Source organism: Trachypithecus francoisi, unplaced genomic scaffold (genome assembly GCF_009764315.1).
Source record: "Trachypithecus francoisi isolate TF-2019V2 unplaced genomic scaffold, Tfra_2.0 Lachesis_group2, whole genome shotgun sequence".
In the NCBI taxonomy this organism is placed as follows: Eukaryota; Metazoa; Chordata; class Mammalia; order Primates; family Cercopithecidae; genus Trachypithecus; species Trachypithecus francoisi.
In genome coordinates this window covers 114,239,486-114,257,240 of record NW_022681465.1, presented here as the reverse complement: position 1 = coordinate 114,257,240, position 17,755 = coordinate 114,239,486, and the positions used below count along the sequence as shown (strand labels likewise).

The 17,755-nt window shown below is 43.3% G+C and overlaps 1 protein-coding gene across 1 annotated transcript in view; it reads left to right on the top strand.

Moving 5' to 3' along the window:
* Nucleotides 1-208: 208 nt before the first annotated feature.
* The window catches only part of LOC117066081 (survival motor neuron protein-like), a 34,550-nt gene continuing 17,003 nt past the window's right edge, over nucleotides 209-17,755 (top strand). The window contains exons 1-2 of the mRNA XM_033181556.1: nucleotides 209-314; nucleotides 481-864. Of these exons, the coding sequence (XP_033037447.1) occupies nucleotides 209-314; nucleotides 481-864 (490 nt within the window). The remainder of the gene's footprint in view (nucleotides 315-480; nucleotides 865-17,755) is intronic.

Sequence of the window (17,755 nt, the reverse complement as noted above, 5' to 3'; positions counted from 1 at the left end):
TTGAGAAGGAGAGGCACCACCTTTCTTTTCTCTGCTCTTCCTGGGGATCTGAAAACTCCTCCTAAGAGGCCTTTCGGCCTCTTCGGGGCCTTTGAGCAGGGCGGCCGCGCCCGCCTCAGAGGAGTCCTGAGGCTGCTCGTGGCTGAAGCTCTGGGCGGCCTCGGCCCCCGCGGTCTCCTCAGGCCCAGCGCCGCCGCCGGGCTCGGCGATGTTGAGGCCGCCGCCGCCGCCATTTTGTGGGGGAGGACTCAAGCTCCGGAAGCGCCTGCTTCATCTCGTCGTCTCCCCCGCCGCCACTTTCACAGCTCGCATCCGTCGGCTGAGAGGCCTCCGTCTCCACAGCAGTCGCCATTGCGCCGGCGTAGGGAGCTCTGGGAAGCTTCTGCCCACAAGGTCGGGGGTGGGGGGGAAGAGGCAGCGGGCCAACCTCGCCGCCGAACTGCTCTCAGCCCACCCACCCCCTTCCCCCTGTGGTCTCAGGCTGCACTCCCACCCGGCAGCCTCTTGGGGGCCCCGAGGCGGGCACCCCAACTCTGCTGCCCGGCCCTCGGAGCCGCTCCTCGCTCGTGCAGTTCTTCCGCCTTCCCCCGCCACTCAACGTGCGCGCGTCGGGGCCGGGGCCACCGCGGGCCACTCTACCAATAGGAGTGCGGCACCCGCCTCCGCGAGTGCGGATATACCGCGCCGGGGGGGCGGAGTTTCGAGGCGCCCGAGCCCGCCAAAAGGGGCGACTGCCACGCCCGGCGAGGGCCTCGACGCTGCAGCCTGGCCTGTGGAATGAGTGGGCCCCTGGCGATTCTCGGGTTCCTGGCGATGCCGCGCTGGCGATCCTCGGGTTCCCGGGGATCCCCCGCCGCGCTGCAGGCGAGGGAGACAGGCTTGGCCTTGTCCCCGGAGCGCAGGGGTGGCCCATTTGTGGGCAAGACCTTTCCTCAGTGTACGAGTTATCTCGGCCCAAACGGGCTTCAGCGCATGGATGCGGGACGATCTCTGCTTTATGAACTATTTGCATGTGTACAAAGACCTGGAGAGGAGATAAGAGAATGGGCTGCGCGATAATAGCCTAAAAGCGTACGGCCTCTGCGACCTGCTGTTCTCACCGAATCTTGTATCTTTATGATAGTTGACTCGCACCCGGCCTTCTCTTTTATCTCAAAGGGTGTGACCCAGTGTCACAGCGCCAGCAAGCACTTTAACCTGAGATCCTCTGATGGGACTTAACAACCTAGTGTTAACAGGATTTGGTTCTGGGGAGTTTGAGAGGAGGAGGCTGTTAACTTTTACCATTTTTCTTTGGTCGCACCCCCCCTCCACGTTTTCCTATAGTAAATGTATATTAAAGAAAAAATAAACTTGCGGTTACATTAAAAAATATACAGCAGGTGGTCGCTGTCCCATAAAGGAAATAACTTCATAGTGAAGAGCCGTTTACATAGTAATTTCTACCTTGTCAGTATAAACTATCATGGGTTATCGTGAGTACAGCCAATATTTACTGAGCGCTTTCTATGTGCTAGACACTGACTGGACAAGTGATTTACGTGCATTATCTCCATTTAATTCTGACAGCAACAGATAGGGAGATACTTTTTTGCACAATTTAAAATAAGCGTTGCAAGACATGGGACAAATTATGGTAACAAAACCAAGATTTGAAACCAGGTCTATTTAACTCTCCAAGTACTTAAGCGCTGCACTGACTGCTTCTCTAAGACCTAATTTTCACAGCAGCTGTGCGCTTTTTTTCATTTTATGCACGAAGCAACAGAGGGCTGATACTTTGCTGAGGGTCGCCAAGCAGCAGGATCAGGTTTGAGACCCAGATCTCTAATCCCAAAGTACCTCCCAAGGAGTTTACAGACCAAATTATCATCATAATAAAGCCTCAGGCTTAAAGAGCATTCCCAAGGGCAACACGAAAGTTGGATTCCTTTGTCCTCTAATAAATATTACCACTGTTTAACAGCTGATATTAAAAAAAAATTAATCATGGATTGCCAACCTATTGGAATCAATTTAGTAAATCATATGAAAGAGAGTGTAAATCCATTATTAGTAAATAGTTTAAAAACACATTTTAGGCCAGGCGCAGTGGCTCATGCCTGTAATCCCAGCACTTTGGGAGGCCGAGGCGGGCGGATCACCTGAGATCAGGGGTTCCAGATCAGTCTGGCCAACAGTGAAACCGCATCTCTACTAAAAATACAAAAATTAGCCGGGCATGGTAGCACATGCCTGTAATCCCAGCTACTCGGGAGGCTGAGGCATGATAATCACTTGAACCCGGGAGGCGGAGGTTGCACTGACCTGAGATGGCACCATTGCACTCCACCCTGGGCTGAGACTTTGTCTCAAAACATACACACACATTTTAAAATCATTTAAACGTTCATGTTTAAATGAAAAACTGAGGTCTAAGTTGAGGGGAAAATGCTACATTATTTTAAGTAAATTTTTTTTAATTGGGGGAGGCGCTTTACTTGATTTAAAAAAGAGTACAGAAGATCAGAAATTCACATTGCAGTCCCAAATTGGTAACTCACTTTTTTGTTGATTCATTGAAGGTATAACTAAAAGCTCATTTTTATCAAATTCAAAACTAAGAACTAATTGCAGCCAGGTGTGGCTCACGTCAAAATCCCACTTTGGGAGGTAGAAGCAAGAGAATCACTTGAGCCCAGGAGTTCAAGACCAGCCCGGGCAATACAGTGAGACCCTGTCTCTATTAAAACAAACAAACAAAACAACTAATTGCATACTAATGCTACCACTCATCCACTCAAGAAAAGGCAACTCTACTTGGAAGCTCCTAGGCTATGCATAAAGTACCACAGGTTGTTAGTAAAGAGTACCTAAAACTAAGGCTAGACAGCATCATCAGCCCTCCACAGAGGTTGAATCTTAAATTTTGTGAAGATAAAAATTGCTTCCCATTCTAAATCAACATTTATTTAAAAAAAAAAAAGTTTAGTGAAATTTGTCTGGGTGTGGTGACTGACACCTGTCATCCCAGTACTTTGGGAGTCAAGGCTGGAGGATCACTTGAGCCTAGGAGTTCAAGACCAGCCTTCACAATATGGTGACACTCTGTCTCTGTTTTTAAAAACAATAATAATAATCCCAGCACTTTGGGAGGCCGAGGCAGGTGGACTTGAGGTCAGGAGTTTGAGACCAGCCTGGCCACCATGGTAAAACCCTGTCTCTACTAAAAATACAAAAGTTAAGGCCAGGGGCAGTGGCTCACGCTTGTAATCCCAGCACTTTGAGAAGCCGAGGCGGGCAGATCACGAGGTCAGGAGTTCGAGACCAGCCTGGCCAACACAGTGAAACCCCATCTCTACTAAAAATACAAAAATTAGCTGGGCATGGGGGCGGGTACCTGTAATCCCAGCTACTCAGGAGGCTGAGGCAGGAGAATCGCTTAAACTCGGGAGGCAGAGGTTGCAGTGAGCCGAGATCGTGCCACTGCACTCCAGCCTAGGCAACAGAGCTAGACTCCATCTCAAAAAAATAAAGAATTAGCTGAGCATGGTGGTACATGCCTATAATCCCAGGTACTCAGGAGGCTAAGGCAGGAGAATCACTTGAACCTGGGAGGTGGAGGTTGCAGTGAGCCAAGATTGCGCCACTGCACTCCAGCCTGGGTGACAGAGTAGACTCTGTCTCAGAAATGTAAAAAAATAAAAATAGGAAAAGACAATGACCCAAGATCATATAGCAAGCTAGTAAGAAGAGTTAACATTTACTGAGTACTTTCTGTGTGTCAAACACTGTTTTTTTGTTTTGTTTTGTTTTGTTTTTGAGATGGAGTTTCACTCTTGTTGTCCAGGCTGGAGTGCAATGGCATGGTCTCTGCTCACCGCAACCTCCGCCTCCCGGGTTCAAGTGATTCTCCTGCCTCAGCCTCCCAAGTAGCTGGGATTACAGGCACCCACCACCATGCCCAGTTAATTTTTCTATTTTTAGTAGAGACAGGGTTTCTCTGACCATGTTGGTCAGGCTGGTCTCAAACTGCCGACCTCAGGTGATCCACCCTCTTCAGCCTCCCAAAGTGCTGGGATTACAGGCATAAGCCACTGCGCCCAGCCCAGACACTGTTCTAAGAGTGTTACATGTGTAGTCTCATCAATCCCCAGAGAAGGTACTAATGTTATTTCCATTTACAGATGAAAAAAACTGAGGCAGAGCAGTTAATTAACTTAATGTCATTTAGAGTGTAAGTGGCAAAACCAAGATTCTAACACAGGCAGTGTGCCTCCAAAGCCCCATGCCCTTAATAACCACAATATATTAAACTTCTCTTGAAACAAAGTCCAAAACTCAGTGCATTTTCCGCTATGCCATTTCATCTCCCTTCCTCAAACAGTACTTTAAAAGACAGGATATAAATGGCATAACTCAGCAGTAACTATCAATATTACTGATGCATAACCTTTTTACCTAGCAATTCTACTTCTAGAAATGTATATGGTACAGATGTACTCATTCACATTCTAAATATGTATTCAAGGATATTCTTTACAGTGTTGTTTATAATAGCAAAGGATTGGAAATAACTTACCTATCAATAGGGTATATCCATACAGTGGAATACAGCCATAAAAAGGAATGAGGCACTGATGCATGCTACAACATGAATGAACCTTGAAAACATTATGCTAAGTGAAATAAGCCAGACACAAAAGCAGTATGTTATAGATTCTGTTAATGTGGAAGTTCAAAATAGGAAATTCCATAGAAACAGAAAAATGATTGGTGGTTACCAGGGACCACAGAGAATGGGGAATGGGGACTGACTGCTAATGAGTACAGGGTTTCTTTTTGGGGTGATGAAAATATTCTAGAATTGGATTGTGGTGGTAATTTCACAACTTTGTGGATATATTTAAAACCATTGAACTATATACTTTATTATTTATTTATTTGAGATGGAGTCTCACTGTGTCACCCAGACTGGAATGCAGTGGTGCCATCTTGGCTAACTGCAACCTCTGCCTCCTGGGTTCAAGTGATTCTACTGCCTCAGCCTCACAAGTAGCTTGGATTACAGTCGCCTGCCACCACACCCAGCTAATTTTTGCATTTTTGGTAGAGATGAAGTTTTGCCATGTTGGCCAGGCTAGTCTCGAACTCCTGACCTCACGTGATCCACCCACCTCGGCCTCTCAAAGTGCTGGGATTACATGTGTAAGTCACCACATCTGGCTAAACTATATACTTTAAAAAGATGAATTTTATAATATATGAATTATATCTCAAGGTGGTGGGGAGGACTAGGCATTTGTTGAGGTCAGAGACTCCAAGCAGCAGAAACTCTCTCCTGTTGCTGAGTTTGAACAAACAAGCTGCCGTGAGTTTTATAGCTGCCAACAACTTGAAGGAATTTGGGAGCAAACCCTTTTGTAGTTGAGTCTCCAGGTGAGAATGCAGTCCAGCTGCATGATTTCAACCTTGTGAGACTCTGAGCACAGATCCCAGCTAAGCCATGCCTGGACTTCTGACCTCCAGAAACTGCGAGCTAATACAGTTTTGTTCTAAGCCACTAGGTTTGTGGTAAGTTGTTATGCAGTAATAGAAAACTAATACAGAGGTTACAGTATGCCTGGCATTTGGCATTTTCTTTTTCTTTTTTTTTTTTTTTTTTTTTTTTTTTTTTTTTTCTTGTTTTTTTGAGAGAGGTCTTGCTCTGTCACCTAGGCTGGAGTGCAGTGGCACAATCTCGGCTCACTACAACCTCCACCTCCCAGGTTCAAGCAATTCTCCTGCCTCGGGCTCCTGAGTAGCTGGGATTACAGGCACATGCCACCAGGCCCAGCTAATTTTTGTCTTTTTAGTAGAGACAGGGTTTCACCATGATGGCCAGGCTGGTCTCGAACTCCTGACCTCAGGTGATCTGCTCGCCTCGGCCTCCCAAAGTGCTGAGATTACAGGCGTGAGTCACCGCACTGGGCCAGTGCTTTGTATATTTTAACTCATTTGATTTTCACAACAATGCTATGAGGTAAGTACTCACATTATTCCCATTTTTCTAATAAAGAAGCTCATAAGGTACTAGTGTTTAAAAAAAAAAAATAGTGGCCAGGTGCAGTGGCTTACACCTGTAATCCCAGCACTTTGGGAGGCCAAGGCACGTGGATCACAAGGTCAGGAGTTCAAGACCAGCCTGGCCAACATAGTGAAACCCCATCTCTACTAAAAATACAAAAATTAGCCAGGCATGGTGGCGCACGCCTGTAATCCCAGCTACTGGGGAGGCTGAGGCAGGAGAATTGCTTGTACCCAGGAGGCAGAGATGGCAGTGAGCCAAGATCAAACCTCTGCACGCCAATCTGTGTGACAGAATCTAAAAAAAAAAAAACAAAAAAAAAACCAAGGTGCAGAACAGGATGAATAGTGTGTTAGTATTTATATCAAAAAATGGAAAATACAGTTAAATATATACAAATATTTACATCTATTTGCATAAAACTTTAGTGGAAGGCTACATAAGTAGCTAGCAATATTGTTTGCCTATGGAAAGGGAACAGGGGCTAGAAGGTAGAGATGGGAGAGACTTTTCCTTCTATATCCTTTTATACTTTTCATGTAAAAGACAGGTTAAAAAAATACATATATATATCTATATTCTTTTTTTGTGTGTGAGACAGGGTCTCACTCTGTCATGTCATGGCTCACTCCAGCCTTGACCTCGTGGGCTCCATTGGTCCTCCTGCCACAGCCTCCGAGGAGCTGGGACTACAGGTATGTACCACCACACCTGGCTAATTTTCTTAGTTTTTGTAGATATTGGGGTCTTCCTATGTTGCCCAGGCTGGTCTTGAACTCCTAGGCTCAAACAATCCTCCTGCCTCAGCATCCCAAAGTGCTAGAATTACAGGTATAAGCCACCGTGCTTGGCCAAAAGATGTGATTTTTGATGCTCACATATATCTTGAGCCTTGTAGGTCACACAGCTAGGAGGCTTTTTGTTTTTTTAACAGTTCCATTAAAAGACAGCAGTAAAGATAATAAAGTCCAGTCAACAAAAAGTACCACTAGCATCTAATTCATAGAACTTTAAGGATCTCTAGATTAATTAGTTTGATTCATTTTATGGATGAAGAAAATATTACAAGGTTACAACTCCATTATCTGTTCAGATGCATTAAAAAATGTGAAATTATCATTTCTTCCATATATCGATGACTTCCAAGGAGTCATCCTTTTTCCCCAAAGGGCTTGTCTGGTTACTCATTGAGCAAATATTTCTTGGGTGTGTCCTAGGGAAGCCTGAGAAAGACCCTCTTAGTTTGGCAAGAAACTGTGTTGAAGTTTATTCATGGTTAGTGACTGGAAGAAAAACTTCCATGCAATGAGGACAAGCAGCAAAAGGGAGAAATTCAATTGAAAATAAGAATATAGTTAGCAATGAACAAGAAGCAAGCGTCCTCTCACCAACACAGCTGACTCTGGTAACCACAAACCTCAGCTAAACCCAGAAGTCAAGAGCTGTCACTTAAGTTTTGTTTCATTTCTGAGTGAAATCCTTCTAAGACTTTATTACATGCAATGCCATGGATTAATCTCATAGACATAATGTTAAATAAAAGACGTACTGTATGATTCCATTTACGTGATGTTCAAGGACAGACAAAAATAATCTATGGTAATAAAAGAATTGTGGTTCCCTTGTGGGGGTAGGGGTGGGGGTGGTAGGTAATTGACTCAAAAGGGACATGAAGGAACTTTCTGGAATGATGGAAATGCTTTGTATTTTGATCTGGGTGGTAGTTATACAGACAGGGGCATACACATATAAGTATTCATTGAACTGCATGCTTAGAGTTGCATTTTATTGTATGATGTTATTCTTCCATTAAACAAACAAAAACAAAACTTTTTGTGGATTCTCATTATTCCAGGGACAAAGATAAGAATTCTTCATGTGGGCCATGGAGCCTTACTGATTCTGACCTTTACCTGCCTTTCCATCTTGCACTTCACTTCCCTAAGCTCCTTGTTGGTTGCTTCCTATGTCTGGCACGCTTGCCAAACTCCCTGGCCATGCAATCGACCTCGGCACATGATATTTGCCCTGTATGGGATGTTATTTTGCCCCGTGCCACCCTCTTCTCCAGTTCCAGTAAGCTCCTGCACTTCCTTTGGCTGAAGCTTCACTTCCTTGTGTGAACTTCCTTCATAATCTACCCCCTTTCTAGGTCGGGTTCCCCATTGGATGCTCTTACAGAATTTTGCTCCTTTGGACTCAGACCATTTACCTCCCAATTTCCTCAATTTGTAATTACTCCCTCATTTGTGGGACTATTTAATTAAATCTGTCTCTCTCACTAGACTCTGTGCCATTCCATGGACTGAGGGTCAATGTCTGGGTTTTGCTTACCGTGGTATCCCCAGGGCTCACCATAGTGCCTGGAACACAGTAGGTGTTTACTAAATATGTTTTTGGGCTGGGCTCTGTGGCTCATGCCTGTAATCTCAGCACTTTGGATCACGAGGTCAGGAGATCTGGGGGTGAAACCCCGTCTCTACTAAAAATACAAAAAAAAAAAAAAAAAAAAAAAAAAAGCCTGGTGTGGTGGCAGGCGCCTGTAGTCCCAGCTACTTGGGAGGCTGAAGCAGGAGAATGGCGTGAACCCGACAGGCAGAGCTTGCAGTGAGCTGAGATCACGCCACTGCACTCCAGCCTGGACGACAAAGCTAGACTCTGTCTCAAAAACTAAATAAATAAATATGTTTTTCACTCCTGAGGATAAAGTGACTATCTGATATTCTCTGGCAGGAAAATTGATGTTTCACATAATGTGATTTGGATTTATCCCCATTAAATGTTTACTGGTTTATCTTGCTTTAAGCACACTGAATCCATTATATGGAAATCTGTATTTATCCAAAATATAAATTAGAGTGCATCTGTTCAAATGCCTGTTACATGATTTATACAAGTTCCAGGTGTTTTTTACTGTATTTGAGAAGATAGATGAGCTTCAATTTGCCAAATTCAAGACTAGTTGAAATCAATAGGATTTGACAATTTGAAGTGATGGTTGTCTTCTATCAGCTGACTGGCCAGTATAGACGTAGTCATAGAGTCATTTACACCACTGCCATTGTCATCTGAACAAAGACCTAGATTTATACTAATTTCACGTTGTGGTTGGTGGAGTTCTGTAAGTAAGAAGGAGGCTGGTGCCAACAATCCAAGTTACACAAAGAGAAAAAAAAAATGCTCAAGAGGAAGTGGTACACTACACAAGGGCAAACGTAGGTGGAATGTGTGAAAAAAAATTTTTTCAAATTAAAAGTGTCTTCGATTCTATGTTTTTATGATAAAAGAGGCCAAAAGAAAGTTGTCTGGAACTTCATATTTTCAAGATAATCCATCTCAGCACTCAATTTGGAAGACAGTGAATAAATTGGAGGAAAAGAAGTAACAATACAGAGAGAACATGTGAATAACACCTTGCAATTTACCAAATGCTTCACTTGTTCTCTCAATCTGCTACCAGGCCCTAAGCTGGGCTTCCAGGTTATAGCTGTAAACAAGTAGATCCATCCTGACCCTATTTGTTTTCTGATACTTCCGTATCCATTGCCTCATTTAATCCTCCCAGCATTGTCAGAAAAGCATTGTTACATTTGTCAGATGAGGAAATGGTAACTTAACTGCCTTGCTCAAGGAAACATCACCAATAGGTGATGGAACAGAACTCAGATTTGCCTCCTAAACTTAATTGCAAACCCTTACCACTACCCCAATTCTACTTGCTTATAGGCCTCTGGGATGGCTACTTTGTTAATCAAGACTCTCAATGGAAATCAAGAAAAATTACAAAGTTACACCACTGGGCACTTTAATTATTCATCTATGTATCATTTCTCTCCCTTGTTTTGTCCTTTTATTTTTCTGAGTGAATAGGAATATTCCCACCAACTCCCTTAAAAACACAAGTTTCTTCACTCATTTCTCATAGCTCCTACAGATTTGTAGATGATTTCTGGGCAGACAGAAGTAATCAAGTCATCCAGTTTCTTTGGCTGACCAATAAATTGAGAGCTGCTTCCCTTTTAAATCACATGATTCAGGTTATTGTTTTTATTATTTGGTGCTTCGTAGTACCAGAAAGATATTCAGGCTTAATTTTGGACATTTTCTCCCAGTCCATAAAAGCCTGGTAATAAAAAAAATTTTGACATGACCTTCTGCTTGGTGCTACAAGATGCTGATTTTAAGAGTAATTAGCAAAAGTCCATCAACATATGAAGAAATAAACAAAATATCTTATATTCATACAATGAAATATTATTTGTCCATAAAAAGGAATGAAGAACTGATACATCCTGCAACATGGATGAACCTTGAAAACATTGTGCTAAGAAAAAGAAGTCAGTCACAAAATGCTGTATATGGTATGATTCGGTTTATAGGAAATGTCCAGAACAGGGAAATCAATACAGACAGAAATTAGATCAGTGGTTTCCTATGGCTAGGGTAATGAGGGAATCTGGGGATGAAAGCTAAAGGGTATAGGTTTTTTTTTTTTTTTTTTTTTTTTTTTGAGACGGAGTCTCGCTCTGTCGCCCAGGCTGGAGTGCAGTGGCGCGATCTTGGCTCACTGCAAGCTCCGCCTCCCGGGTTCCCGCCATTCTCCTGCCTCAGCCTCCCGAGTAGCTGGGACTACAGGCGCCCGCCATCTCGCCCGGCTAGTTTTTTGTATTTTTTTTAGTAGAGACGGGGTTTCACCGTGTAGACCAGGATGGTCTCGATCTCCTGACCTCGTGATCCACCCGTCTCGGCCTCCCAAAGTGCTGGGATTACAGGCTTGAGCCACCGCGCCCGGCCTAGGCTCTTTTTAAGGTGATGAAAATGTTCTAAAATTAATTGTAGTGATAGTTGCATAATTCTGTGATTATCTTAAAGACAATTGAATTGTATGCTTTAACTCAGTGAATTGTGTGCTGCATGAATTATATCAATGAAACTTCTTTTTTTCATGTCTGACAGGTAATGTGCTGACATTTATGAATTATCAAAAGATTTTAAACTGGTTTTTTATTTATTTTAATTTTTTTTATTTATTTAACTTTTTTGAGACAGAGTCTTGCTCTGTAGCCCAGGCTGGCATGATCATAACTCACTGCAAACCTGAACTCCTAGCCTCAAGTGATCCTCCCACCTCGGCCACCCAAAGTGCTGGGCTTACTTACAGGTGTGAACCACCACGCCCAGCCTAAAACTATTTTTCTTTTTTAAAGGAAGTTGATATAGTGTTCCACTAATAACTTGGGGAAAATTCTTTCTCAAGTATATAATACAGGAAGTTGACAGGCAAGTAGTTCTTTTTTTTTTTTTCTTTTTTTTTTTGCAAGTAGTGCTTACATTTATGTTAATTGTGTAGAAAGAACTGAATAAATCATTTCCTGTTTTCTCTCCACCTGCCCCCACCAAAAAAAGAAAAGAAAAAATTCTAAATTTGACCAATACAATAATAGCAAGATAATGCAAATATTACAATGGGATATGGCCTGGGTCAATTAAAGCACCAGCAATTGACATTGGACCCTACACCTTATGCATGTCTATATCCAGCCATGATGTGAATACGTGAGTAGCAAAAGTGCTAGCTGTGTCTTTTCCTGACTTGTTTGTATGTTTGTTTTGAGATGGAGTTTCGCTCCTGTTGCCCAGTCTGAAGTGCAATGGTGCCATCTCAGCTCCCTGCAACCTCCACCTCCTGGGTTCAAGCGATTCTCCTGCCTCAGCCCCCAGAGTAACTAGGATTGCAGGCATGCGCCACCACGCCTGGCTAATTTTGTATTTTTAGTAGAGATGGGTTTCTCTGTGTTGGTCAGGCTGGTCTCGAACTCCCGACCTCAGATGATCCCACCCGCCTTGGCCTCCCAAAGTGCTGGAATTACGGGCGTGAGCTACCATGCCTGGCTCTTTTCCTGATTTTTATATTTTAATGATTTGTATTAGAGTTAATTAATATTAACCCTCTTCAAAAAGAACATTAAACCTAAAGTCCACTGACTTAGCAACATTAAATATTCCAGATTCTTTTCCCCAAAAATTCCATTTCAACTCTTTGAAACAAAAAGTTAGATAATGGTTTGGCTTTAAATGCCTTCCCCATAATACTCCCAAGTGAAAAAAATATTTTTTTCTAATTATTTTTTCATTTAATGTAAAACATTCCTAGTTAAAAGAGATTCTCAAAAATACAGCTTTACAAAAAATACGAGTTCAAGTTTCAGTACCCTCCCCTCCCCCTACCCCCTGGCCCAGTGGCTCTGAAAAGATAGGCAATTAATTGTTTTAAGTTTTTTCCTAAGAAATCTTTGGGGAACCAGCCAAGTTTAAATAGGGTAATTGGTAGGTCTATGGTTGCAATTTACATAAATTATAGAAACATAACACCAGACATTTATCTAACTGAAGAAAATGTGGTGTTCAGTTACTTATCTAGAGGAATTCTACTAGCGGTTTGTGCCATTTGGTGATTAGTCCATTCTCTTGAGAATCTGAGTTGCTCTAGAGACAGAATATATGATAATAATGGTCCAAAAAATCAGTTTTGCTTTACTTAGCAACAACTCAAAATACATATTAAAAATAAAATACTATTCATACACATTTTCTTGATAAAAATAGTATTGAAATAGTATAAATCCATAATTCCTTTAGAAGATGCTTATCCACATTCCTGTTAGAGATGTTGAGTAGTTAACATTCACCAGATAATGCTCTCCTTCCTTCCTTCCCCCCTTCCTTCCCCCCTTCCTTCCCCCCTTCCTTCCCTCCTTCCTTCCCTCCCTCCCTCCCTCCCTCCCTCCTTCCTTCCTTCCTTCCTTCCTTCCTTCCTTCCTTCCTTCCTTCTTTTTTTTGACCGAGTTTCCCTCTTGTCGCCCAGGCTGGAGTTCTATGGCGCAATCTCAGCTCACTGCAACCTCCGCCTCTTGGGTTCAAGTGATTCTCCTGCCTCAGCCTCAGCTTCCCGAGTCTGGGACTACAGGTGTGCGCCACCACACCCAGCTGATTTTTGTATTTTTAGTAGAGACAGGGTTTCACTATGTTGGCCAGGCTGGTCTCAGAACTCCTGACCTCAGGTGATCCACCTGCCTTGGCCTCCCAAAGTGCTGGGATTACAGGCGTGAGCCACTGCACCCGGCCAATGCTTTCTTTCAGTGCTGAAGAACTCTTCACTCTCTTAATCAGGCTGTTATTATAGGTCCTATAGCCCTTTGTTGAATTTCTGTTTACTAGAAATATAATAAGCAATGTAAGATATTTAATTTTGTCAAAGTTGTTCCAAATCTCTTATACTAAATAAGTATGAAGACACTACATATGTGTGTATATATATACACACGTATGTGTGTGTATATATGTGAGTGTGTGTGTGTGTGTGTATATATATATATATACACATTAAATTTTTTTTTTTTTTTTTGCCCAGGCTAGAGAGCAGTGGTGAGATCACAGCTCACTACAGCCTTGACGTCTCAGGCTCAGGTGATCCTCCCACCTCAGCCTCCCGAGTAGCTGGGACCACAGGCATGCACCACCACCAGGGCTAATTTGTATTTTTTGTAGAGATGGGATTTTGCCATGTTGCCTAGGCTGGTCTGGAACTCCTGGGTTCAAGTGATCTGCCTACCTTGGCCTCCCAAAGTGCTGGGATTCCAGGTGTGAGCCACCATGCCCATCCTGATAATAAGCAAAATTCCACTTCCCTAGTGCTACAGACTAAATGTTTACGTCCCATCCAAATTCATATGTTGAAACTCTTAGGACTTCACCATCCTTGATAATTTTCAGATAAAGAAGTAGGACCTTTGGGAGGTAACTAGGTCATGAGGGTGGAGCCCTCATGCATGGGATTAGCGTCTTTATAAAACAGACCTCAGAGAGCCCCTTTACCCCTTCAGCCATGTGAGGATACAGTGGAAAGATGGCTGTCCATGAATGAGGGAGTGGGTCCTCACCAGACACTGCATCTGCCGGTGCCTTGATGTCAAACTTCCCACCCTCTAGAACTGTGAGAAATAAGTGTTTGTTGTTTATAAGCCACCAGCATATGGTACTCTGTTATAGCACCCCAAACAGACTAAGACATCTATTTCTTACCTAAAGGAGTTTGAAGTGGGGTCAAATGCAAGTTTTACTTTCTTTTAAATGTAAGAGGCCAGGCGCAGAGGCTCATGCCTGTAATCCCAGCACTTTGGGAGGCCGAGGCAGGCAGATCACAAGGTCAGGAGTTTGAGACCAGCCTGACCAACGTGGTGAAATCCCTGTCTCTACTAAATATACAAAAATTAGCTGGAAGTGGTGGTGTGTGCCTGTAATCCCAGCTACCTAGGAGGCTGAGGCAGAAGAATTGGTTGAACCTGGGAGGCAGAGGTTGCAGTGAGCCGAGATCACGCCACTGCACTCCAGCCTGGGCAACAGAGTGAGACTCTGTCTCAAAAAAAAAAAAAAAAAAAAAAAAGACATAATAGCATACAATTCTGTCTCAATGCCTCAAGCACCTTTAACCACAGTCTGTCTACAATAACCTATGACATTCAAAAGACAGGAGAATGCCTCATACCCTCATGCTGAGACAATGATAATTTGGAGCGTACTACATTAATATCACTGGCACCCACTTAGTAAACACCTGCAATTACTTAGCAATCAGTTCTTGAACAATTTGTGTTTGCTAAGAACTATATCTGGGGCCGGGCGCGGTGGCTCACGCCTGTAATCCCAGCACTTTGGGAGGCCAAGATGGGCGGATCACGAGGTCAGGAGATCGAGACCATCCTGGCTAACACGGTGAAACCCCGTCTCTACTAAAAATACAAAAAAATCAGCCGGGCGTGGTGGCGGGCGCTTATAGTCCCAGCTACAGGGGAGGCTGAGGCGGGAGAATGGCGTGAACCCAGGAGGCGGAGCTTGCAGTGAGTGGAGATCGCGCCACTGCACTCCAGCCTGGGCGACAGAGTGAGACTCCGTCTCAAAAAAAAAAAAAAAAAAGAACTATATCTGACCCAGGGAATAAAACATAAGACACAGTTCCTGCTTATAAATACACTAGCAGAAGAGATGAAGACTATCTTGTAGAGACTAGCTGAGTCAGTGAATGTCAGAGATGAGGAGGAAGGGAAGTGGCATGAGTGGAATTCCAGGTAGAGAAACAGTGAGGGGAAAAAAGAACAGATACCAATGTGAGAAACAAAAAGGTTTCTGCAGCAGGGAAGCACAGTTGGCTGTTGTGGTATACAGGATGAGGCAGCAAGTAGAGAGGCAGGCTCCTCTGAAGGCTCTAGCTGAATCAGAGAACATATGCCATGTTAAGGGATTTGGATTTAATCCTGATGCAAAATATAAGAAGTTAAGGATTTTAGGTAGAAGCTGACCCAATCAGTCATGCATTTTAGACAGATCATTCTGAGTTTCTTTGTTGTTTTTAACTTTTCATTTCTTTCTCTTTCCTTTTTTCTTTCTCTTCCTTTCCTTTCTTTTTCTTTCTTTCCTTCCTTCTTCCTTCCTTCTTTCCTTCCTTCTTCCTTCCTTCTTTCTTTCCTTCTTTCTTTCCTTCTTTCCTTCCTTCTTTCTTTCTTCCTTTCTTTCTTAGGGTCTTACTCTGTCACCCAGGCTGGAGTGCAGTGGCACAATCACAGCTTACTGCAGCCTAAAATTCCAGGGCCCAAGCTATCCTCCTACCTCAGCTCCCCAAGTAGCTGAGACCACAGGTGTGTGCCACCACACCCAGGTAATCTTCCTATTTTTTGCAGAGACAGGGGTCTACCTGTGTTGTCAGGCTGATCTCGAACCCCTGAGCTCAAGCAATCCTCCCAACTTGGCATCCTAAAGTGCTTTATTATAGGTGTGAGCATTGTGGTTCTTGTTATAGAAGGTGGATTTTAGGTGGATTGGAGTCAACAAAACTAGTGAGGACATTGTTGCAAAAATCTAGGAAAGGATGGCTTAGAACTTCCCCATCCTTGGTAATTGTCAGCCTAGATACAAACTGAGGTTGCACTACAGTGTGAGAGAATTTCATAGGAGAAGGAAAGAAGTAAAGAGATGGGTTTTACTAAAGTATTAGTAATCATAGTTACTAAAGGATGCTGTCGTTTTTCCCCCACGCCCCACCACATTCCTTTTTTTAACATGTTAGTAATTTATAATTTTCTGAAAGGACCAAGTAATAAACCATAAAATGATGATGCCAGGTGTTTTGTTGTTATGTGTTTTTGTTGTTGTTTTGAGATGGAGTCTCACTCTGTTGCCCAGGCTGGAGTGCAGTGGCTCGATCTTGGCTCACTGAACCTCTGCCTCCCAGGTTCAAGCGATTCTCCTGCCTCAACCTCCCAAGTAGCCGGGATTACAGGCATTCGCCACCATGCCCAGCTAATTTTTTCGTATTTTTAGTAGAGATGGGGTTTCACCATGTTGGCGAGGATGGCCTCAATCTCCTGACCTCGTGATCTGCCCGCCTCGCCTCTCAAGTGCTGGGATTACAGGCGTGAGCCACCGCACCAAGGTGTTTAATTGTTTTTGTTTTGTTTTGTTTTTGAGACACTGTCTCTCAGGCTGGAGTGCAGTGGCAAGATCTAGGCTCACTGAAACCTCTGGCCCCTGGGCTTAAGCAACCCTCCCACTTCAGCCTCCCAGGTAGCTGGAACTACAGGTGCATACCACCGCACCCAGCTAATTTTTGTATTTTCTGTAGAGATGGGGTTTCACTATGTTGCCCAGGCTGATCTTGAACTCCTGAGCTCAAGCGATTCACCCGGCTTGGCCTCCCAAAGTGCTAGAATTACAGGTGTTTTAAAATAAGCCAAATAAGGGATATAAACACTTCCAATTCATAATTCAGATGCAGAGGACCTTACAATAGTTAACAACTTTCAAGCTAAAAATCACATCACCTATAAAACATTATAAGTGTTTTCCTTATTGAAATGGTTTAGTGGAAGGCCACAGGGCTTGAAATGGAGAGATGGAACACAAACATATAAGAACAAATAAGAAGAGTGAATGGTTGGCTTAGGAAGGTTTTCCCTTTACATTCCAAGACTAGATTCTGGCAATATCTGGTATGTCAAACTAAGATATGTAACATTTAAAGACACAATGTTGTTTTTATTGTGAAAATAGTTTAAATATGTTTAGAATATAAAATTTGGGCTGGGCATAGTGGCTCACACCAGTAATTCCAGGACTTGGGAGGCCGAGGCGGGCGGATCACCTGAGGTCAGGAGTTCGAGACCAGCCTGGCCAACATGTTGAAACCCTGTCTCTACTAAAAATACAAAATATAGCCAGGCATCATGGTGCATGCCTGTAATCCCTTGAACCTAGGAGGCGGAGGTTGTAGTCAACTGAGATCTTGCCACTGCACTCCACACTGGGCAACAACGTCTGTCTCAAAAAAAAAAAAAAAAATTGTGCCAGACGCTTGCAGAATGCCTGAGACACCTCCATGAAATTCTAACACTGCATACTAAATGCTTTATAATCCTTCTGTTGAAAACCAGACATTCAAGAGCATACAGCTTAATTCCAGCAGAGGGCAGCGAAACTTCACTAAGCAGTTTTCAAAACCCTAGCAGCTTTTCTGTATTACCTAACAACAGTTAAAAAATATTCCCCAGAAGAGTTCTGTAGTTCCACAACTACAATCTCATAGTAGTTGTGGAATTACGGTATTACCATACTTATATTTAGGGAGGACAGAATTCTTCCCAGAGTTCAAAGACTGTG